Below are 24,553 nucleotides of genomic sequence, written 5' to 3' on the forward strand. Positions count from 1 at the left end.
CAGGCTCCTTTGCGGGTAAACAGACATGGCCGACGAGGGAGATCAGCCGGACGCTGCGCACAACATGGGCAACCATCTGCCGCTGCTGCCTGGTAACCTCCGGGACGGGCGACTGGCAATGGGTGGAGAGCGAGGTCCGGGGCCGACCCCTCAGGGAGGACAAGGACAGCAACCGGGGTGCAGCGGCGAGTGGGGGAGCTTCTCTCATGAGCCTCGACCGCTGCAGCTCTGCGTTTTCCTCCCGGCCTCTGTCTCCGGCGCTGTGGGGGATGTTGGGGCGAGGGACTTTCGTCTCCTAGAGCAGGGACCCAATCCTTTGCATCTTTTTCCTTAGCAAGCCTCCACGGAAATGCTCTAGAACCCGGTGACGTCCGAAACCGGGTTACATTAGTAGCCGTTGAGTTTCCTGCACGTCTGTCTTTTAATAAGACTGACAGCTAATATGTACTAAGCACCCACACGTCACGCGCCACGAAGTGAACGCTTTGCATGCGTTTCTGCTTTTGCTGCTACCCCTGTCACCTGTTCAGAACCTTGCTTGTAGGGGAGAGATGTATCGACGAGTTGTTAAATGTCTGTATAGTTTAGTGATATGAAGGTCACACAGTTGTAGAGACAGCTCTGCGGGGTGCTTGGCAGCACCTCAGGTATTGTTTTATATATGGCTCTCTGTCTGTCGAGGCCATATTTGGTGGTTTTTCTCTGGTATGAAAATAGTATGCTTGCATATTATCACTCAAGGGAGTGGTATTACCAGTTTCTCATCCTGTTCACTGTATGCCTATATATACGGTGCAGTACTGAATATTAAAAGGGCATGAAGTAGTGGTCCATACTATTCCTAGAATGCTGTAGACAACACAGACTGTTACCTGAGGCTTTAGGTTATAAACCTGGCAGTGTGTTAGTATGAAAGTCGCCACCACACACACCATTCTACTTTAAGGTTCACAGTTGTGGTGAGGCTAATGAGAATAATTATAATCTCGGGTGCAGTTCATCTAGGGCCAGACAGGCAAGTGCTGTTAGGGTTTAGGGGGTTGTGTTTCATTCATTGCTATGCTGAATTGAATACTAGGGTCTCCCAAATACTCTTGAGCTGTGTCTCCAACTCTTCCTGTGATTCGTCAGAGATAGGGACTATGCTGGGGTTAGAGGAATTGAACAATCTTGTGATGTAGATTTACTTAGGATACAGTTGTGAACTAGGTTAGCTGTAAGTTGTTGAAAACTTGCATCTTTGAGTTAGGAACTTTTTGTGGGTTGTGAAGAAATAGTTTCAGGTTTCAGTTAGTCACCTCGGGAAAGGTGTCCTTTGGGTATGAGTCTATTACTAGGTAATGGTTTAGTCTGAAGGAGGGAAATGCTGGGTGCCGTGCCAGGGCATAGAAGGCACCTTTGTCTAAGTCACTGGTTGTTTGTGAAGTTGTACTCGCTGAAGTTTGTAAAGGTAGGTAAGTCATCTTTCAGCAGAAGAGATGCCAGCGACATCAGCTCCACTATGGATGTGCTTAAGATTTAGGGAGAGTGGCAGAGTCCAAGGAGGGTGCTCATGTTGTGTTGGCATTCACCAGAGGCTGCTGTGAGCATAGCAGTAGCTCTGAAAAGTCCCTGTGTGTTTTCTCAATTTAAGATGCTGAAAGTAAGAGACTCACAGATGTTGTAGATGTAGAATAATGGTTTTCCAAATTATAAGAGTTCAATTTCTGGGAAAACTTTGGGTTGCCCCCTGAGTTCATGTAATGTAAGCTGTTTTGGAAAGTGATCATCTTTAGGTGCTAAAGAAATTGCCTAACATTTTAGGTGTGAAGAATCTACCCTGGAAAAATTAAGTACTCAAAGATAAACATTTCCAAGTGGGAGAAGTGGCTTTTGGCTTTTTTATGAGACTGGACACCATACATAACAAATCCCTTTAAAGAATAAAAGTAGAAAATGTCAAGTGTAAATTTTGTATAACTGCCGCCCTTGAATTCATAGCAGAGCTTTTAAGCTTGCTGTAGTAGAGAAGAGAATGGGTCTCTCCAAATGTCAAGTCAAATCTATGTTTTTTAGGGTTGCAGGTGAAATAATTACATTCAGAATGTTTCTCTCATCATTTTAGCTTCATCTTATTTGTTGATGAAACTTTCCTATTGTCGAGAAAAACATGTTCAGAAATGTTAAGCATCAACTATCTGCATACAACTTAAAATAATTATGTTCTTGTCTCTGACAGAATATTATATCTAGGAATTCATAATAAATATAAAGTTCTAGGCATTTACTTTTTTGTAAAGTCTTTGTGCTGTTAGGAGCCTACTTACAGATGGTTTGATAGAAAAAAATAATTTCACAATGAAAAAGCTGACCAATTTGTAATCAAATCTTATGCATTTAAAAGTTTTGGGGGAGGATATGTATATGTGTGTATACACACACACATATATTTTTATATATATATATAAAGTTTAGTGGGTTTAGGATCTTATTTAGGCCAGTGTTTCAAGCTGGAGAACCCCTTGTAAGATGTACTTTAAGCAGTACAGGGTATTTAGCAGCATGCCTGACCAATACCTAGTCTGGATTTCCAGGATTTTTCTAGTTGTGACTGTCAAAGATATCTTAAGACAATTCCAAATATTATAAAGGGACAAAATTATCCTTGGGTTGGAAAATGCAGCCACAGTTGGCAGGAGGAGAACAGTTCCTACGAGATAGAGTAACACCTCTATAAAGTAGCAGTTTGTTTGGATTTTTTTGGGCTTTCATCTCTGCCCTTGGTAGCATCAGGTTTTAAAGTAGATCAGCTTACTTTTCAAATTTAGAAAAGTATGTGCAGATAGAGTTCTTAAATCTCCTTTAAAATGTATTTTTTTCTTTCTGCCAACATTATTTTCAAATTTAAAATGACAAGGCAATGTTTGTATGAAAAGAGTGGCAAACATTTCATTTTTAAATATGATGGTGACCGCCGGGAGAGTCGTCACTGGGACAGCAGTGCCCTTTGCCAGGTTTTAATGGAATCGTTTTTCCAGTGTAACCAGCAGATCTTTCTTGCCTGCTTATTTCTTCTTGCTTTTTTTCACAGAGGAACTCTTTACAGCTAGAGTTTGAAATATCCTCAGAGATGAGTGTGTCCAAGCCTTCATTTTTTCTTCAGATAAAGCAGCTCAGCTTTAATCAGTTGGAATTTATTACATAAAGGGTCAGAATTATTTTGATGGAGAAGAGAAAAATATAGCAGAATTACACATAATCTAGCTGTTTCCCTTAGACGGCTGTGCCTGGTGATCTACTGTCTAAAAGTACAGTGTGAAAGAAGGGAAAGGGAATTTTGCTGTGAAGGAGTCTGGGGGCTGTGTCCCCAGCAGGTGATCGGGGGGAACATCAGCCCCTAGGTCAGCTTGACTGTATGTACCCCTGATATGAGGTGCGGAAACACCACGAGCCTCAGCTGAATCCTGAGAGTTCCATCAAGCTGATCCTTACTGAGGGATGCTGTGTAATGTACCTGATATGTACTCTGAATGATCTGGCTGTCCCTCAGACAGGAGGGCAGAGACAGCAAAAGAGCCATGACACCTATATAGAATGTGATATCCTGGAGGGGAGTCTATAACAAGATATAGAAATTAGCTAAAATTCTAAGGAAATCCAAATAAAATAAGGAATTTAGTTAATAGTAATATGCCAGTATTAGTTGTGACAAGATCCCAAATGAATGTCCAGTGCTAACTGTGGAGGAACATAAAGTGTTGGCATACTAAAGTTCTATTTTTCCAACATTCCTGTAAATCTTAAAGTGTTCTAAAACAGTTGGTTTCTTAAAACGGGGAAAGGAGGAAGGCACTATGGTGGCAGAAAAAGCATAAGGTCGCTTTCTGCTGCCCCTGCATGGCTGTCTTTGTGTGAATGTCTTGCCTCTCAGGGCAGTGCATGTGAAAGCCACAGAGCTGCCTTTAAAAAAAAGCTCATTATTTTTTTCTATTTCTTCTTCAGCAGAGAGTGAAGATGAGGAAGATGAAATTGAAATGGAAGTTGAAGACCAGGATAGTAGAGACGCCAGAAAACCAAACATCATAAACTTTGACACCAGCCTGCCAACGTCACATACAGTATGTAATTTTGCAATTGAGCTAATACAGTAGATGGACCTTGAATGTGCTTGGAGTTTCCTAAATGGCAGTGACTGACTGAAGGATCCCTGCATATTAGCTGACCCTAGAACTTGTGGATGAGAACGGGCTCTTAATCTCCAAGTGCATAAGAATGTAATTTTATAAACTGAAGCAATATAATACTATATTCTCCTGTGATTCTTGACTATTTTCTAATATGCAAACATATAATCTTAACTTTTAAACTTATCCTGGGTATACCTCTTTGAGGAATTGTCTTCCTCTGAACAATTCTACTATTAACTGAGCCACCAAGAGTGTATTCTTGGTACTGCTGGGATGTGGGGTGGAATTCTGCTTACTAGCATTCTGTCATATGAGTTGTCATATTTTGACACAAAGGGGTTGTTGGTTAAAATAAGATATCTTAAGCTACAAAATACTAATGAGAGATTCTTCATAAAAAATTGGGAGTTCTAATAGACAATATTAGATCAAAAATTAGAGTTTGATGGAGGTGTCCTTATATAACCAAGCTTATATAAATAAATGTGTGTGCTCTGTCTATGTAGTTCTTTGACTCTGCTCTACCCTTTAATCTGCTACGGTGTATTAAGTGTCCTGACTCTGTGTGTGTTCTTGAGTAGTATCTGGGCGCTGATATGGAAGAGTTTCATGGGAGGACTTTGCATGATGATGACAGCTGTCAGGTAATTCCAGTCCTTCCTCAAGTGATGATGATCCTGATTCCTGGGCAGACATTACCACTACAGCTTTCCCACCCGCAAGAAGTCAGCATGGTGCGGAATTTAATCCAGAAAGACAGAACCTTTGCCGTTCTTGCGTACAGGTAAAAGGTTAGGTGATCTGTTTACTGTGCTGCCCTCTGTGTTGTCACAGCAAGGTCAGGGTGGTAACCAAAGCCAACTGGAATTTTTCAGAAGATGTTGGATTAGAGTGTGAAGCAAGCAATTTGTCAAAGCACAAATTGGGAATATTATTCTCATTACTTTGTAAGTCAGATATTTACTTTTACAATTTAGCTGTCTGGCTGTTGAAAAACTTGCATGCATTTAATGGAAAACCTGCCTGGAATGCGAGTTCAGAACTGTTTTTATTCAGACAGCTATTTTTTTTTTTATATTTCATACCGAGGTTACTTTTCCCTTTCAAAACTCACAAAGTTGTACCAATACAAAACAGTGGTAAACTGAAGCATTTACCACTTCAAGTAGCCTTTGGCAAATGAAGGAAATGTGGTGGAGACAGGAAATGGAAACAGGAAGCCTCCCATCACCCCCAACTCTCCCCCACACACATGTGCTTAGCGCTGCTAATTAGCAGCAACCATCAGTGTCTAACAAAGTGAAAGAATGTGTAGGTTGTGAAATGAGCCCTAGATTATTTCAGTGACTAAAAATCTACACTCATTCTAAAGTGCTCTCTGGAGCCTCCTGTGTTAGCTTTACAATGAAGGTTGACTGCTGTAAACTGCTTTCCTGTCTATATTGCTTTTGCCGGTTTTGTGTATTTAAAGGCTAAAGCTGAAAACTCTTCTTGTACATTTTTCTCTTGGAAGTAATGCGCAAGAAAGGGAAGCACAGTTCGGAACCACAGCAGAGATTTATGCTTATCGAGAAGAGCAGGAGTTTGGAATTGAAGTAGTGAAAGTGAAAGCAATTGGACGGCAGAGGTTCAAGGTCCTTGAACTTAGAACACAGTCAGATGGGTAAGACACTTCAGCATCATAGAGGGCGGTGGTTTTGTGGTCATTTGCCATTTTATAGCTTCACTAGTTGTTCTCTTTGCCTTCTGTGGTGATGGCTATAGTTTCCAACCCTGATGTTTAGCAGACTTCCTTGTCCAGGGTAAACTGTTCAGGCTTCAGTTTTGGCCTCATCTCCTCTCCCAAGATGTGACTTAATATGGAGTGTGACTGTGGCATCGTTTAAAAATTATTTCTAGGCGACTGCAATATCCCTCTGGGTTTGAAACCAGTAATATGAGGCACGGCTTTTTGGGGACTGAAGAGCTCTCTGCAGCACAGGAGAAGAGAAGGCAAAGGCTGTGCTCATTGTGTTCCCCGGGACAGGGGGTGGCAATGGCGGCATTCCTGGGCTGTTTGAAAGCTACACTGCCAACTGATACTCTGCCAACTGATACTCTGAGCTGTACCAGCCACCGAGGTTTGTGGCTGTTTGCAGTGGGAGTTCTATATCATCCCAAAATGCCTTTATATGAAGAATGAAGAAATGTCATGTCGCTGCCCTGTGTGACATTTACAAGATCCCTGGGAATCCTAGTGCAGTCACATGGTTGGCTTTTCATATGATCAGCTATTTTCTTTTCCCATTAAATTCTGCTAATTACCCCTCTTCCTAAAAAGGAAATGAATTCGACGTAAGCATTTTTCTTTCCTGGTGTCATGTCTTAGGCACATATAGGAACCACTGTCATGTCTTAGGGGATAGCCTCTGGGGTCTACCTGTTGTACGGAATCTAGCCTGTGGTCAGAACTGAAAATTCTGTCGTACCTTTTTTATTTCATATGGCATCTGAGCACAGGAAGGTTTGAAGGTTTTAGGGATCAACAAGAATGTGAGCTGCATGAGAACAAGATTTGTTGTCTGTTATGTTCATATTGTAAGCAGCGGTAAATAGTCATATGCAGAAGTGCATATGGTCAGGCAGCATTTCGGGACAAGAAAACAAGGATATTGGGTGGGGTGTCCTAACTTGAGGGGCTTTTCTCCTGGTCCTTGCCTAGAACATTTCATTGTATAGACTCAAAGTCTTATAAGGTTGTATGACTGAGACCCTCAATAGACAAGCTGCCAGAGAAGTGACTGAAACTTTTATGATCTACATTTAGGACAGTGTTAGGTGAATGAGTACAAAGTGATCTGGGAATTGTGGTCTTTTGTTACCGTGCATCTTGCTGACAACAACAGCTTTTAATTTACTTCCTATATACATTGAAGTTCATACAATTTGATTTTCTTTGACTATAACTTTCTAGATAAAAGAAATTGAGTTGGGAGAAAGTATATTTCTGTATGTGATTTTAATAATTAGTTGTGTAAAACTCTAAAACACAAGCTGGAAGAAGTCACTGTGAGAAAGTAGTTCAAGAGACATGGTTACAATCTAGTAAAGACCAACATCACACTGGCACTGGACTAGTCCTAGAAAGGGGAGTTCTTTCTAGTATTCTATAGACCTAGTATATATTAATTCTCTAGTGTTCCTTAGACCTTATATGTATGTGTTCTTTCTAGTATTCTATACACCTAGTATATATTAATCCTTTTTAGTATTCTATAGACCTACTACATATTAATTCTTTCTAGTATTCTATAGACCTAGTATATATTAAAGCCTCTCAAAAAAGATGTCTCAATTTGAAAGCCCTCGTGGATTAAGATTTCTTTACTTCCACTGCCACCCTGGTCTGAGACCACCGTCACTTAAATGACGAATTTAAGAAACCATGAAGGTGGTCTAGGGCAGTCTCTTCTTTTTGCAATAACACATAGAAGGGTGTATTTGACTTGGTGTAGGACTCTTCAGAAATATTTCCTATAAGTGTACAGAAAAAGATTGATATCCTTTTGAAATATATATTACAAACATTTTAGCTGAAACTTATATTAGAGTAACATTTTGATTTTTGGGGAGACAAGGTTGTTTCTTTGGGTATGCAGATTCATTTGGATGTAGATGCTCCTAGATTTTCTTTATACATTACCCATCTATACCTGTAAGTAGTTTCAACAGGCATTACAATAAATGCAAAAACTTAAATTTTACAGTTTTCCCCCAATTTCACATGCTTTTGTAGTCTGTTATAAAATCATGTTGTTATAATCATAAAGTAACTGTCATAAACACCTAAGGAAGAACCAATACACACATACACACCCACCCCAGGCATGTTGAACAGGACCACGAGGGCTTACTTTTTCTATCCCTAGTTCTGAAAGACAGAGTTCTGCAGACAAAGACCTGGCATGATCTAGAGGACACTGCTTCCACGTTGTCTTTGGTGCAATAAAATTTTGTCTAGAAACAGAGAGGGAGAATATGTCTGTATGTATGCTTATCCAAAGTTTGTGTGTGTGTGTATGTTTATGTCTTTTCCTTTCTCTACCTGTTTTTGCTGCCTGGATATTAATGACAAAGAGTGTGTGAGCCTAGAGACTTGGGGATGGAGAGTTACCTAAGAATATCTATGAAATTAGATGTGTTAGGATAATCTGTAGGCTGTATGCTGAATTTTTAAAATAAATTTTGTTTTGTTTGTGCCTACATATTTATCTGAAATGTAGTTTCTTTTGATTCTACAAGTGAGGATGAAATCTAAATTATCTCTTATATTTTATATTAAGATTTATTAAACAATTGTTTTGAAAATTTCTTATACACATACATTACATATATAGTATTTGTTCCATTTGTTTAAAGTGGTGAACTTGGAAAAAATCTCATTTAAAATTATATCAAGAAACTAACATTATACCTTCAAAATGAACAACATGCTTCTCTTTGTTTTAGAATCCAGCAGGCTAAAGTGCAAATTTTGCCAGAGTGTGTGTTGCCATCAACCATGTCTGCAGTTCAGTTAGAATCACTCAATAAGTGCCAGATATTTCCTTCAAAACCTGTCTCTTGGGAAGACCAATATTCATGTAAGTGGTGGCAGAAATACCAGAAGGTGAGACACTAATTTTTTATGCATCTTCTAGAACTGAAGACAGGTTGCTTTTAAATAGTCACAGCTGTCGTGACATTTTCTAGACACTGTAGCTCACTTGGTCATAGGCAGGTTTAAAAAATAATTCACGAGGAGTTATTTATGAAAGATAACTCAGAGTAGTTGTGAAATGTCACACAATTCTAAGACACTGTTGATCTTATGCTTATCATATATGTATTAATGCCCTGTGGCCCTTAATTCCATAGGAACCTTAGAGTACTCTAATCACATATTTGGCTTTTGAGTTAAATGCAGCCTTGAAGAAGGGACAAGATTGTTTGGGCTGGCATTCAGTGACAGTAGAAAAGAATGCTGTCCTTAGACTTTGCAGAGGAAAATTTTTGTCAGTTGTTTTGCAGCATGCTGCTGATTGCAGCAAAAATTGACTTGTGAGGGTAGCATTGCTTGTTTGGCGCTGGGAATGGAGGTCAGTGGTTGGAGTCTTGCCTAGAAGAAAGCCAAGGGTGCTTGTTTTGGCATTATATCTTATGTAGTCCGTTGGCTACACAAGTTCACCTCTGAGGAGAAAAGTGAAACCGGTTCTGCTTCATTGGTGAGATGAGTACTTCACAGAAGGTGTATGTGTAAATAGCTTTAGGTATAAAACATGCTTCTTAAACTGATGATTTCCCCATAACGAAGAAATGTACAATAATTTCTAAGTTTAGAAGTTGGGTTTTGGTACTTGCTAAAAATACAAAAAGATTATCTCCACTGTAAACATAAAAGTTCATGTGAATCATCCCTACTCTTCTAAGTTAGATTAGGAAAGGTTTATATTTTGCTGTAGGTATAGCATGGCATCCTAAAGTGATGTGAATTAGTATATAATATTCATGACAGGTTCTATTTCTTTTCATTGTTCTATCACATTTAGTATTCTTTTAAAAGACTTCAGTTTCTAGAGAACTTTGGGCAGACTGGGTGCTTGATGGTTTTCTAACTTAAGATACACAGTTTTATATTCTGTTAACCGTTCCTTCATAGTACAGTATGCTTTGCTTAGTCTAATGCTCTACACAAGTATAATTAGACTGCTTAAACACATGCTAAAAGAACCTTGAAAGGAATATTTTAGAAACTTTGACATTATTGCAGGCAGCTTTGGTTCATCTGTATAGTACTTCCTTTTCTAAACTGGATATAGAGATTTTCAATATATCTATCTTTATTTACTTATCAGTACAACAGTGGGGAATTAATGTTCATGATTATTTTAAGCATAATTCTTAGAGTAAGTATGTCAAAAGGTAGTTCTATCAAAGAGTGTTGTTTTTTATTTAATCTTTAGTACTATCACTTACCTGCCAATGAAGTGATTATGTGACAAATTAAACATATCAAGATGTCCGCTCCCTACATGTCATGTCAGTATTTAGTTGTTCATCTCAATGACTATTATCGTTTCAGTAGGACTTACTTTGAAATTTATAATTCATATTGGGGCAGTAATGGGAATTCTTAACTTTCTGAACTTTCTAAATTAACTCCTCTTTGAAAATTAGTAAGTATAGGATGGGACTGTAACTAATAACTGACTTAAGTCCTGTCCTGGCCACAAGACCTTGAAATTCTCAACCTGAACTTCAATTTGTGAAGTTTAACTTTTTTGTTCCTTATTTGTTAAACTCTTCATATACTAGACAAAAGTGTCTCTGCATATTTACATTGAATTTAGAAATGTTTTCCTTTGCAACTGGATTGTTAATGGCTCGATGGGCAAGGAAGCCACTGCTTGTGTGTTGACAGATCACCTGAATTCCTGAGTCTTCTGTCATCCTAGGTTTGCACTCAGTAGCCCTCACTGACTGTGGGAAGAGTTGCCAAAGCCTTACCAGAAGGAACTAGGGAATGAGGTAGCATATGAGATTTTAAGAGATTTACAGAAAGCCTTTGTATTTTTCAGATTATTTCAAAGGTTTCCTCATTTAAGCTTATAATGTCTTAGCTTCTGAAATTTGGAATCTTGATCATGAGATCAAAAAAAAAATGTTGCTAACAAATGTATGTTGTGCCCAGGCAACTTGTAAACTTAGAGCTATTCAGAATATAGACTCTAAAACAGGGAAGTGCTACAGGGATGGTTGGCCAGGACTGCATACTGCACTTGTAGGTGGACATTCGATTACTTTGAAAATGGTCTGCGTTTTGCTTGTGTTTAGACAGACATTGGGTCAGTTCAGACCTCTTCCTAGATTTGACACTCACTTATACAACCCCACCACAAAATAAACCCATATTAGATGTGTCCTTTTTCCATGGCTGAGTAGTAGTTAAGGTGGAAGAGTTGGGACATTTGTTAACATGATTTAAAGGTAGTTGTCACACTTCCAATAGGAAAGATAAAGCATTCAAGAGAACATGGTCTTCCTGGATTACATTTAGTTATCTCTGAATTTATATAAACTACCCAGATATCATGAAGTAATATTGAAGCTTCGCCGAATGTTCTATGCAACCTCTTATTCCTACAAAGTACCATAGGAATATAGAGGAAGTCCAATAGACATGTGTCTGCTCAGCATGTTGGATGTTGAAAAGGGGAAAATATTGGAGCCAAGTTAATTGGGAAACACTTCAGACCTATTCCATAGAGATTTGATTTCCTGAGGTTCAGGCTTTTACACTGGTGTTTACTTTTTTATTATATTTTTATTTATTTTTACTATCATGGCCCCTTTTTTTAAAAATTTATTTATTAAAGATTTCTACCTCCTCCCCGCCACCGCCTCCCATTTCCCTCCCCCTCCCCCGATCAAGTCCCCCTCCCTCGTCAGCCCAAAGAGCAATCAGGGTTCCCTGCCCTGTGGGAAGTCCAAGGACCCCCCACCTCCATCCAGGTCTAGTAAGGTGAGCATCCAAACTGCCTAGGCTTCCACAAAGCCAGTACGTGCAGTAGGATAAAAAACCCATTGCTGTTGAGGACTACTGAGCACTCATAGCCCCTTTCTAAACTCACCAGAATGATTGGAAGAGATTGTCCAAATGGCAAACTTTTTCATCCCTCTTGTCTGTCCATATATAAAACTTACCCTGTTAATCAGAAGAGTTAACTCTGAAATACAAAGTAATCAATGTGAACAATAGAAATCTGTAATGTTTGATGTTCATCCTTTCAGCCTGTGCTAAATAAACAAGAGATGATTATTCCTGTGTGTCATGTAGAGCAGAGCAGAAATGAGTACAAATTTCCAAAGCCTTCAAACTTGCTCTAGTTTTTAATGCTCTAGAGTTTATAAAGATACAGATATTCATTTTTCTTACACCTTATGCAAAAGGGTATCTGCTGTTGACCTTCTCTTTTACTAACAGTGTCCTACAGGAGACTCCTCTCTATCTTTTGATAGACACAGCATCATTCCTTTCTAAAGCTGCAGCAGGCTGCTGTATTTTACACTAGTCACCTCTGACACCTATACTAAGTGTACAGATACCCTTTGCACAGATACATACATATGCTCAATCTTGATAGTGAGATGAAGTGACAATGCGGGCTTGTAGTTTTCCTTATAAAGGAGTTATTTACCTGCTGGTATTCATTGTTGCCACGGTTTCATAGTTAATATACAACCATGTTTGTTGAACTGTTAAGTGTAAATTGTGGGTTTAATTTTAACTTAATTTGCATAATTACTTATAGCAGTTTACTTAAGGGACTTGTGTACTTCTTATGAAGTTAGGAAGTTTTTATCCGTATTTTTTCCCTAGTGGCCCACTGGTTTCTCAGAACTCTTGACAGTTGTCATCTTTGTAGTCACAGGCCTGTCCCATTTGTCGTGTTAGTGTTGGTCATGGTGTGCTGTTTTTAAGGGGTCTTTACTTAATTCTATTTTAGTACACTGCCTTAGTGTTCTAAATTGTAACTAATAACTTCCCAAGGGAGGACACACACGATTTTTCTCTTGATAATGAATTTTATGTAAACAAGAGTCCATGTGCAGTTTATCCAGGCGTGTCACTGTTTCCAGGTGGCTTGTCTTTGTCCCATTTACAGTTTCTGAGAGTTCAGTGATTTGAAGGGCCGCCTCAGACTAGACTAGTTTTTTCTTTTACTTCTTCTGGTACTGTGTCAGCCTACATGTACTGTGCTGTGTAGCAATTCTCACGTTCACAAGCACTTTGAGTATAAATGGGGCCTCTGGCCTTCTCACTGCCCCCTTTTCAATGAAGCTTTCTAAGCTGTTTCTAAGATAGGTGTAGTCAGGTATTAACACAGAGAGACTTGTGATTTTTTTCATGCCTTGCACACATACTATGCATAGATATTTGTATATCTACCGCTAGTTTATAAGCCACTAGAATAGTAAAAATCCTACCAGCTCCCATAAGAAAAATTTGGTAAAAAAAAAAAAAACAAACCTGTCAATTTCCAATTTATTTAACTAAATTTTATCATTTACTTTGTTCACTATAATAGATAAAACAAAAACAAAAACATGGAGTCTCTGGACTCCATGTAATAAAAGAAGTCAGTGGAATGAATTTTAAGGGTTTTTTTTTTTTTTTTTTTTTTTTTGCTTTTCCATTGTCCTATTAGTTTCATTGCCTTTCTTCATTTTTAAAAGTTTTTTGCAGTTTTATTTCAAAGATCTTTATGCATATCAGTAGCAATCTGTTCCATGAACAACTACAAATTCTATGAAGAGTCTGTTCTTAGTCCCTTTAAGTTCCTAAATTTGGTGGCTATTGAAGTCTGGCCCATTTTACAAAGTAAGCCTTGAGCAACACTTGTAATCTGCTGAAAGTTAGCAACAGTATCCATACAGGTTAGAAGCTCCTCTCACAGTGCTGAGAGTCAAGAGGGACTCATGAATGTAAGAACAAACAGTTCTGCTCCCTTCAGTTTGTGTAATTACTATTAAACATTAAACACATTTTTTTTGTACATAGAATTCTTAGACTCAGAATAATTGGAATAAAGGTTTTTAGAAGTCCTTTTCTTCAATAGGAATTGAGACTCTAGTTTGCTTGTAGGTTGGGGCCCTGTAATGGGATGGCAAACAAGAATCAAGTCCCCTGTAATTGAAGAATTTTTCTTTGAGACAATTACCAAATAAAATACTTTATATATTTAATATGTATTACATATAGTCTATCACACTATTCAGACAGTAATATCCTAGGTCTTCTATTCATTCTCTACCACTGACCCACCCAGAACAATGAACAGTCCTGCATAATCCATCCGTGGTAGGTCCCCCATGTTGGCCTAACACTTCTTATTCTTTTGTATTTGTTAAGCATAGTTTGTAATACACGGGTATTTACCATGTGTTTCAGTTGCTGGCATACTCAGTACAGTAATATGCCATGTGAGCTTGCAGGTATATAGTAACCACCCTGGTGCTGTGTTGAATGCTGTTTTTGACGAGCATTTCTCAGAGAGTACTGTCATTAAGGTGTTGAAAGTGTTTGCCGTCTATAAGAATGCCTTTCAGATAATCACCTACCATAGATTGTGAATACATTTCAGATAATCTATTGGTAAGCTTTTAAAAATTAGAAATTTTAGGTGTTACTGTTTGTAGTATTTGTACCTTTCCCTTGAATTTTCCTAAGTGACACTTTTTGTTTCAGAGAAAGTTTCATTGTGCAAATCTGACTTCATGGCCTCGCTGGCTGTATTCATTATATGACGCTGTAAGTAACTTACCAGTCCTGACTTGTATCTTAGCAAAATAGGATGGCACATTTTTGGTTACTAAAATTATGGTCATGTGAAAGCCACACTATAAGAATTCTTACATCAGAATATTGTTTTCCAAACAAGTACATTCCAATGTATCTCTATATCATTAGCATAGTAACTGATGCATCTATACAGGCTTGTGCTATCAGTTGCACTATGCACTGTCAGGGGCTAGCAAAATCACTAAGAAACCGAATACTAGGATAACTTGAAGAATCTTGATTTGGAATACAATGAATGCCTTCAAAGCCCCTCAGTTACGCTGTGGTTTGAGGCAGATGGGCATAATAGAAACTATTACATAGTAAAGATTAAACAAATATTGCTTGTATTTCTTAGTGAATCCCTGCCAAGAAATCTAAAGAACTGGAAAAATAAAACAAGTAATTTGAGCAAGTATGATTTATGTACCACTAAAAAAAAACACAGTTGCCCTCTGCCCTTCAGCAGCTCTTGAACCTTACAAAGGCACAGATGCACTCTGCAAAACGTGTTAATGCCTGGAAAGATAGATAGCAATTTTCTGTAGTAACTAGTTGCTAAGTGGGGTGTGTAGCAAATGCACTGAGCCAGGAAAGGGCTTGGGAAAGGTCAGAAGAGAGGCCAGTTCAAGCAGCAGTCTAAAACAGCATCCAGAGGCATTTAGAATCACATAGTCCTTGGAATAGACAGCCTAAGGGTGAGAAGCCAGGAAAGTTGACCTACTTGCTAGTCAAAGGAGTTAGAGGCAAGCAGTTCCACCTGTAAAAAGATTGTGTCTGGTCTCAGATTTAGTAGCAATGTATGGTTTTTAAAGGGGCTGAACCTTATTGTGGTTACTTTTATTTTAAACCAGGAAACATTAATGGATAGAATTAAGAAACAGCTACGTGAATGGGATGAAAATCTCAAAGATGATTCTCTTCCTGCGAATCCAATAGGTATGGCAAATACTACAAGCTGTGGTATGTTGTTGGAAAAATTTTTTTTAAAAAAGCCTTTAATTCAAACTCACCTTTTATGAATTCTGAAAAGGCATTTGTATCTCTTTTACTTTGAAAAATATTTTTCAAAAAATTAATATTTTAAGCAATAGAATCTATTTTGTTAATTTTCTACCTAAAGTTGAATTGTAGAAGTGGTTCTCATGTAGACACTTCCTGTTCTTTATAGAGCTTTTACAAGTAAATCTGGCTCCAGAACTTGCTTTGTCATTTCTATATTTGTAAGTCAGTTTCATTCAAGTACGTTTGACTTAAAGGAAGGTAGCTGGAATATAAGTATATATTAATGATTCCTAAGTTTAAAGCCTGCATACCTCTCCCTGTCTTTTAAGACTTTTCTTACAGAGTAGCTGCTTGTCTTCCTATTGACGATGTGTTGAGAATTCAGCTCCTTAAAATTGGTAGTGCTATTCAACGGCTTCGCTGTGAATTAGATATCATGAATAAAGTAAGTAAAGATGACATGTCTGTTGTGTGGTTTGTCACTGTTGAGATCAGGAACTACCTCTATTGTATAGGAATACAGTCATATACTGGGGGGGTACTTGTTTGCTTCTTCTGGTTTGTACTGAAAAGCTTTTCTCAAATCTGAAATGCTCTGTATTTCAGACCATTCCAAATCTGGGGGATTAGGATGTTTAAACAATCAAGTCATACATACACACACACACATAATATATATATACACACACATGCAGTCAGTATACCTTTGAATAAGGTATAGTCAACTTGAAAATTTGAATTTTTGCAATCCTTAAATATTAATCCTAGGCTTCATATAAATTTATCAGGTTGGAAGTGTGACATATAACCCAAGACATTTGTACCCTAAAGAAGTTTATTCATGATTTGGGTAACATGTCTGTTTTTGCACTTCAACTTTTTAGTGTACTTCCCTTTGCTGTAAACAGTGTCAAGAAACAGAAATAACAACCAAGAATGAAATATTTAGGTAAGCTCTTTATTACATTTAGTATACCTCTCTCAATACATTTTCAACTTCCTTTTAAAATTTTTCTTCCAGTGCCTAAAAAATATACTCAATAAAGAAAATAAACACAGGGAGTTAACTTGGCTTGGGATAAGGCTGTCTCCCAGGCTGGAAATATCTACAATATCTATACAGTATATTTTTCCCTCAAGTTTTGTTTCAAGCTTGAGGTACTGTATCTTCTGACACGATGAATGCTTCAAGCATTATCTTTCAATAGTTATGCTACAAGTGACCAGAATAGGGCATGCCTGAGTATGTGTTAATGCTGTGATACAGGAGTTTAACACTTTGATGAATTCAGTAGAATTCTAAAATAAGACAGTAAATCAAGAAAGGAAACTGATGTCTTCAAAGCATCTAACTGTCCAAAGATGAATAAATATGACCTTTTTATTAGGCTTTTTAAACAACAGTGTTTCCCTGGAATCACCAAAGAAAATTTTCAAGCAAAAATAGAATACCTGCCAATCTCTTGTATATACAAAATTCAAAGATTAATATATATAATATATTGAATACAATAATAAAGATATATATATATGTATGTGTATATATATATACATACATATATATCCCAGGAAGGAAAAATTGGAGTTACTGTTTTTCTTTTCATTATCTTATTCTTCATACTACTTCTTTGTTACAGTTTATCCCTATGTGGTCCAATGGCAGCATATGTGAACCCTCATGGATATGTACATGAGACACTGACTGTGTATAAAGCTTCCAACCTGAATCTGATAGGTCGGCCTTCTACAGTACACAGCTGGTTTCCTGGGTAATGTGGTTGTGTTCACTGTTTTTTATTGACTCCTCGTTTAGTCTTCAGTGTAGCATCTAGAAATGATACAAGACAAACATGACAGGAATAATTTTAACTAATCTTCATTTCATCAATAGGTAGAAATGAACTTGGTGTGTATCGTTGTATATGTTAGGGTAAAAAACTGAAGTATCTGTCAGCTCATTGCAGAACTTTATGATCCACTGTAACTACTTTATGATCCACTGATATGTGACTCAAAGGCCTTAAGCAGGGACATAATGAGATGTAAAAACCAGAAAATCTTGGTTTATCTAGCCTGCTTTATTCTGGGCCACACCTTTACTTTGAAAGTGGCAGAGGAATTAGGGATTAGTGATTTTACTGCACCTGGAAAAAAAACCCTCTTATTTGACATCATTCTTTAAGACTGTAAAACTATCAAAATATGTTAATGTAAACAGTAAATGCAGAATACTCCATCTGAGGAAAATGGTAACTTGCTAACTTGAGAACAGAAGTACCTTATTTTCAGGGAGGTCATGCGCTCTTTCCTTTACATCATCTGTATCTCCAAGATTGCTGTTCTCTAACAATAATGTAGTAGAAAGCAGTGAGGTTAAGCCTGGACCGATGCAGTCCCTTGCAAACAGCAATATAAAGATTTGATAAAATTATCAAATCATAGTATCAATACAGTATTGGTAAGGTAGCTTTGTAAATTCATGAGGTTTCAGAGAAATTTCCTGACAAGCCTAGATCAAAGGTTAAAATAAAAATAGGTTGTTTAGCTTGTGTTTTCCTTCATTTTGTAGGTATGCATGGACCATTGCCCAGTGTAAGATTTGTGCGAGCCACATTGGATGGAAATTTACAGCCACCAAAAAAGATATGTCACCTCAAAAGTTCTGGGGCTTAACTCGCTCTGCTCTGTTACCCACAATTCCAGAAACTGAAGATGAAATAAGTCCAGACAAAGTAATACTTTGTTTGTAAGTGCATTGTAGGAGTAACTTCCTAACAAATTATTTTCTCAAGTCAGATCTGCTCCAGAGGTCACTGTCTCTGATATGTGTATAGTGGTTACAGCATTTGACTACCAAGTTCAAGAGCACACTTGTTCAGAGGATGAAAAAGCAGAGTAAAACACAAGGCTGGATTCAGAAGTATCAGCTTTAGTAGCTTAGTGCCATTAATTATCCTGTTGAATGTGTCATTGATGGGATAAGAAAACATGTTTGAAATGATGAGAATGACTATGGAACAGGATTAGGGCACAGCTCCACTAAATGATGAATGTTCCAGAAGCTCAGTTGGCAAGCACAAGACAGAGGCAAAGCAGTGTATATTATTTTGAAAGGAACAAAGTCCTTTTAATTTTCTTTAGCTTGTCTGAGATATTGATTTGTAAATTTTGAAAATATTAAAGAGTAAAATAAGCAGTTTGAACAGAAAAAAATAGCATTTTGTGTATTTGCACTATTTATTTGATAACCCTGTCATGTGTAAGACCCTTTAAATAGTAATATATGTGCGTTTTGCATTTAAGTGAACAGTATATCTTTCTGGGATTATGTCCTTTAGGAAAGGTTAAAGCAATTAAAGGGCATCTTTAAATAAAACTTACCAAACTTAATACCTATGTCCAAACCTACACTTTAGTTGAATTATGTAAAAGTCAAAAAGTAATTAAGTAAAATTTAAAGTGAAGTACAGTAATAAAATGTAACTCCTCAGTGTCACTTTTTAAGTTCCACTTGAGTTCATTTAAGCTGTAGTCATAAAGTGAGGGAATTCCGCTTTGTCCTTCTGCAGTGTACTCTCATGATCCATACACTGTTTACCATTACTTGCTAACAGTGCTGTTTAAAGGATAGCACTCCATCTGTATACTTCCTACATGCTTATGCAGGTAGTGACAACAGGAGGAGCTCCATGGTTAAACTCCCTCTTATTTGGGCTTCGTCATGAGTGATTTTATCAAACTCTAAGCCATATCCATCTAATTAGTAAAATAAATACTTATGATCACTATCTGGGACCTGATAGAAAGCTTTGCACACATAAGGACATCACAAAGTCCTGTGTAAATGAATGGCACTGTTGACTAACTTTAAAACTCAGTGAACAGCTAAGAGAACATTAACTAGTTATTTAGCACACACAAATGTTGACAGTTACCACATCCAGTCTAAACAAGTGACAGCTACAATTTTCTCATTGGCACTACTCCTACAGACTTGGAGAATTCAGAGTTAAACCTGTATTGAGAGGACATAGACTTGCTCATTTTTTTCTATACTGCTATACAAGAGTTTTATCTTGCTGTTTCTTAGGATTTAAGTAAGAAACAGAAGGAGATAAAACCAGTCTTACCGAGATTTCCCATTATTTCATATGGAGCTCATTTTAGGTCTTCTTTATATAACTCAGAAGTTCATCTTTTTCCATTTGGTAACCACTTTTCTTCCACTGTTCACGCAACTGCTGTAACAGGGCTCCGATCTCCTTTCCTGAAGAAATACCCACTTTCCGGATATCATGTCCACTCACGGGGAATGGCGGGACAGACCACTGCTGCATCTCCTTGAGCAGACCATGCTCTCCTTGGTACTTCAGCAGCTCACATACACGGGCAATTGCATCCGGTTCCCTTGACTAAGTTGACACACAATTTTTCACAATTAAATATTCACAATCTCATTCCACTATTTACTTATATAAAGTCTACAGTTAGAATAAAAAATACTTCTCTAGTTAATGAAGAACTATTTTTATGACCAAACCTAATACATACTTACATCTATAACGAAGTCTTGATATGGTTTCAGTGGTTCTGAACTATCGGTTGCTTTAATCAAGTCTTTCCTGTTTTTAACTATAAATAAACCCAAGTTTTTCTCTTCTTTTGAGATTTTCAATCTCAAATCCAGTTTTGTGACATCATCTTGTACTTTAAATAAAGAGGCCAAAAGAGTCATTGGCTTTGGTGAAAAACCTTCAACATTTTTACTGACTTTGTTAAATTCCTCTAAATTTGCATTAGCAGGTAAACCTGTATGGCAAAAAAAAAAAAAAAAAAAAAAAAAAGTCATTCTTTTTATTTATAAAACCCTAGTCATTGTTTTTAATTATAAAACCCTCACTTGTCTCTCATACCACGTAGTTTTGTGGGTTTTTTGAGGCTTTCTATGTATAGCTTTGGAGTGTGTCCTGGAACAGGCTAGCCAGATCCTGTCTGCCTCTTCCTCCTGAGTGCTGGGCTTAAAGGCATATGCCACCACTGCCCGGTCCGCCATGAAGTATTTTTTCAGTAGTACTCTTTTTCCACCTTTTATTCTCAGCCCATCTGTCACTCTCAACTCCTAGGAAACCCTATCATGGGGTTTTCCCTAGCAACATGTAGCAGGAGGCTCAGGAGCCATGGTCACGTCAAGTGCACAGCAGATGCTTTCTCAGTCACGCTCCTGTCTGCACCCACTCCTTGCTCAGTACGTCTGTGTTTCTCACTGACTTCATTTCTACATATTAAGTTTTCTTGTAGAAGGGGTAACTAGGTCTAACTGCTTTTTGATGATAACCCAACCTGTAAAGCCAGTAAGTGGTACATCTTCATCAAATCCAAGTGTTCACTGGATTATTCTTTACCCCTAAATTGTTAACCCTCAATCCCAATGTTTACCTTAGAATAAAATTTCCCCACTAAAAATTCCTTAACTATATAACACAAAACATTTTACCTCGTGTACTTTAAACTAGGTCTTTTGTTGCTCAAAATTTTTACATAGTTGTATAACCTATGCTCACCTATGTGAGAAGCCACATCAAGATCATAGATCAGGTGGATCAAATGGTTTACATGGTTCCCAGTGAGAATTTTCTTCAGTTCTATCCAAATCCTCTCTCCTGATATTCCAGCCAAGCCTTTGGCATTTTCTGCAATCGCTTCTAGAGTCTCGGGGTCATGGTCACCAGGTTTGTCCACAATTCTGCCATAAAACCTGTAAGACATTTGACATGTGACTTTTTTTTTTCCTTTAAGGTTTTTTAAAATGTTTTATTAAAGAGGAAAAACCCTACAAGACAAGCCTCAGAATTTTGTTACTTCCATACCAACGTCTATCACCATATAAAGTATTTTTCCATTTCTTTTCCCAGGGTTGTCCCCTATACATCTAGGTGATGGGTCAACAAAACATAGACAGTGCAACAATTTCAAAGGCTTGCTGTTTGGTCTGTTTTTGACAGATTGTTTGCATATACTCGCTTAGAAAACTTGGATTTATTGACTAAATACTTATGCCCTGCTACACAGTATTCTGAGTGGGCCCAAAAAGTGGGCAGTGAATGTTACCAGATGCACACTGCTCAGGTCGGCATTTTTTTTTAAGGTTAGAATTTGGATTCTTTTAATCCCTGGTAAGAAAACTATCAAGATAAAACCTACAGAATGTTTGTAAATGTCACATCAGATGAGGCATTATAGAAGGAATTCAAAAATAACTGCAAAATGTATAAATGATCAAAAAGTCTATGAACCATGTCTAGTATCACTAGTCACCAGGGAAATGCACAGGAATCACTCCAGGGAGAATGGCTCTTATCAAAGGCAGCAAGTGCTAAACAAGTCAGACAGAAACACACTTGTAAAGCTAAGCAGAAGTAAACTAGCATAGGCACTGTGAAAAATGGGGAGAATCCTCTGAAGACAAACATATACAATGGTTTATATCCAAAGAAAGTCAGGTCAGTATGAGGTGACCCCGGCTGTCCTGTGTTCCCTGTGGGTCACTTTTAAAAATAAACTGCTGATCAACTGTTAGAAAATGTAGCGCATTGAACATGTGGTACAGTGGCCTGAAACTTATGGTTAGCCAAGGCTGGCCTTGAACTCATGACCTTCCTGCCTTAAGATCCCTCAGTGTTAGGATTATAGGCATATGCCACCACTCCTGATGCAATATCCTGTCAAGTGTAGCAATAGATGAAGCTAGAGATGACTGTTAAATAATCTAGACACAAAAAGACTAGAAATGCATAATCTCATTAGGTATCAATGTAGTCAAAGAAGGTGAGCCTAAACCGAGGATCAGCTGACTCATCAGTGGGCATTGATGATAGGTACACATACGAGATGACATCCTCATCACTGCTGCAGACTGGAGTGACACAGATAACCAAAAAGCTTAAAGGAGTATGATATTTTCTCATAAACATGCTTTGTGTTTGAGGGCAGACAGGAGCTTTACCCTTAAATTACAATGTATCACAACATTACATATACATGTATAGAAGTTGAAAGTCATGCCTACAAAAATTAAAAATCACTGCTACCCACAAATCTATCCATGCGTCTTACACTCACCAAGTTTATCCATCTTTTAGATATATTTATCTATATTCTGATTTATTTCGCCACTCATTTAATAGCATTTTCTTTTTGTCAATGTCGTTTAGTGGTGAGGCATCTGAGCAGGTCTGTCCCAGAGCATCTCAGACTCTGCAGCTCTGTGAAGGCAGGCACTTTAAGTCATCCTCACTGTGATCAGAGCACCTAGCACAGTGCATGGTGAGGACTCAAACCACAATGAAGCAAAATACATTAATAACTTAAAGCTTTTATATAGAACCTTCCACAAAGGATGGTTTATATATATATTTTCAAAGTCAAAGGGTGCTATCTCATCACAGAAGACAGGTACTTGGGGGTCTCTATTTTATATTTCTGCTGATATGCACTACACAAAACAGGATTGTGCTCAAAGGGAAAAAAACCTGAAATTTTTTTTTTTTTTTTTTTTTTTTTTTTTTTTGGTTTTTCGAGACAGGGTTTCTCTGTGGGTTTTGGAGCCTGTCCTGGAACTAGCTCTTGTAGACCAGGCTGGTCTCGAACTCACAGAGATCTGCCTGCCTCTGCCTCCCGAGTGCTGGGATTAAAGGCGTGCGCCACCACCGCTCGACCTGAAATTTTCTGTTGTTAAAATTTACAAATTCTTACCTGAAATATCTTAAAATTCGAAGATAATCTTCTTGAATTCTCTGGTTAGCATGTCCGACAAATCGAATTTTTTTATTTTTTAAATCTTCATAACCATTAAAATAATCAAACAAGGTACCATCAAAACCTATTCATTAGAAAAGAGGGAAGAAAAATCATTGGCAAGAATTTAGAGTGGGAAGGAAAAAGAATCATCAGAATTATCTGAAAACTACCACACAGTAAAAATTCAATAAGGCTAAGAATTACAAACAAAATCAATTTACTAAATTCGTATAAAGTGGGAAGGAGGGGAAGACACCAGACAAGCTAATTTTCATATTAATACAGAACACCACCAGCAATGAAAACACATATTCGTAAAATATGAATAGAAGGAGAGACCCTGCCTCAAAGGTATTGGTGGAAAGTAATACAGAGCACTCAATACCGTTTTCCATCCTCTGTGTACATGCATACATATGCACATACACATACGCATACACATAGACACAAATAAATCTTAAACAGAAGCATAGTAATATAGTAGACAAAAACTATTTGAAAATAAAAATATGCTTATTGGTAGGAAAAAGAAGAAAGCCAGCAAGCATCTTACAGAAAATTACAAGCTTCTCCAAAACCACAGAGAATCCCTGTCTCGAAAAACCAAAAAAAAAAAAAAAAAAAAAGAAAATTACAAGCTCTTCAATAATATTCTGGGGAAAATATATCAGTACCAAAAGAGACTAATGTCCCTAATATGCAAATGCTGTTTTGAAATAAACAGACCCAAGATGGTAAAATACCTATTATCTCAGCATCAGGACCCTAAGAGAAGAGTTTTTAAGATGGCCTGAACACACCCTCAAAATTGAAAATAACAAAAAAGCAAAGCACATAAATAAAACACAGGTTAAAAAAATAAAACCCAGCAATCTTAAAAGATGACATTTTAACCTTAGTCACAAGGTTTTGAAAAGCTTTTCAGAATTCTCTCATACTGGATAATATCTGTCTGATAATAATAGGCTGTGGCAAAGCAGACACTCTGGCTCAACAACACGAGACTGAGCTGACTATTTAATCCCCCCTTTCACACACACACACACACACACACACACACACACACACACACTCTGTAACAAGACCCACTGATGGCTCTGTGTCTAGAAAGTGAGGAGGAAGGCTGGTCAAACTACTCTTACCAGCTTAGAAACAATATTAGAGTGACCCACTCATCTTGATTCCCCTTCCAGGAGAAATCTCAAACTCACATAGATAGCAATTT

General features: G+C 37.6%; 2 protein-coding genes across 5 annotated transcripts in view; one reads left to right on the forward strand and one right to left on the reverse strand.

Annotated features, from left to right (window-relative positions):
- Positions 1 to 19,693, forward strand: Crbn (cereblon). Of its 2 annotated transcripts, none has more exons than XM_057763252.1 (11): positions 1 to 92; positions 3,982 to 4,097; positions 4,748 to 4,950; positions 5,680 to 5,829; positions 8,655 to 8,814; positions 14,434 to 14,496; positions 15,381 to 15,465; positions 15,861 to 15,976; positions 16,416 to 16,480; positions 17,169 to 17,300; positions 18,101 to 19,693. In XM_057763252.1, the coding sequence occupies exons 1-11, from the start codon at positions 26 to 28 to the stop codon at positions 18,279 to 18,281; spliced, it is 1,338 nt and encodes a 445-aa protein (XP_057619235.1). In that variant the 5' UTR covers positions 1 to 25; the 3' UTR covers positions 18,282 to 19,693. The 2 variants fall into 2 exon arrangements, with proteins under 2 accessions (XP_057619235.1, XP_057619243.1); XM_057763260.1 differs by having other exon boundaries at positions 17 to 92; positions 3,985 to 4,097.
- Positions 16,472 to 24,553, reverse strand: part of Trnt1 (tRNA nucleotidyl transferase 1) — a 17,884-nt gene continuing 9,802 nt past the window's right edge. For all 3 annotated transcript variants that reach the window (XM_057763281.1, XM_057763287.1, XM_057763273.1), the window contains exons 5-9: positions 23,284 to 23,410; positions 21,093 to 21,286; positions 20,087 to 20,340; positions 19,662 to 19,943; positions 16,472 to 17,359 (exon numbers count right to left, since the gene is read on the reverse strand). In XM_057763281.1, coding sequence (XP_057619264.1) covers positions 19,695 to 19,943; positions 20,087 to 20,340; positions 21,093 to 21,286; positions 23,284 to 23,410 — 824 coding nt within the window. In that variant the 3' untranslated portion in view covers positions 16,472 to 17,359; positions 19,662 to 19,694. The remainder of the gene's footprint in view (positions 17,360 to 19,661; positions 19,944 to 20,086; positions 20,341 to 21,092; positions 21,287 to 23,283; positions 23,411 to 24,553) is intronic.

This window comes from Chionomys nivalis, chromosome 1 (assembly GCF_950005125.1).
Source record: "Chionomys nivalis chromosome 1, mChiNiv1.1, whole genome shotgun sequence".
Lineage (NCBI taxonomy): Eukaryota > Metazoa > Chordata > Mammalia > Rodentia > Cricetidae > Chionomys > Chionomys nivalis.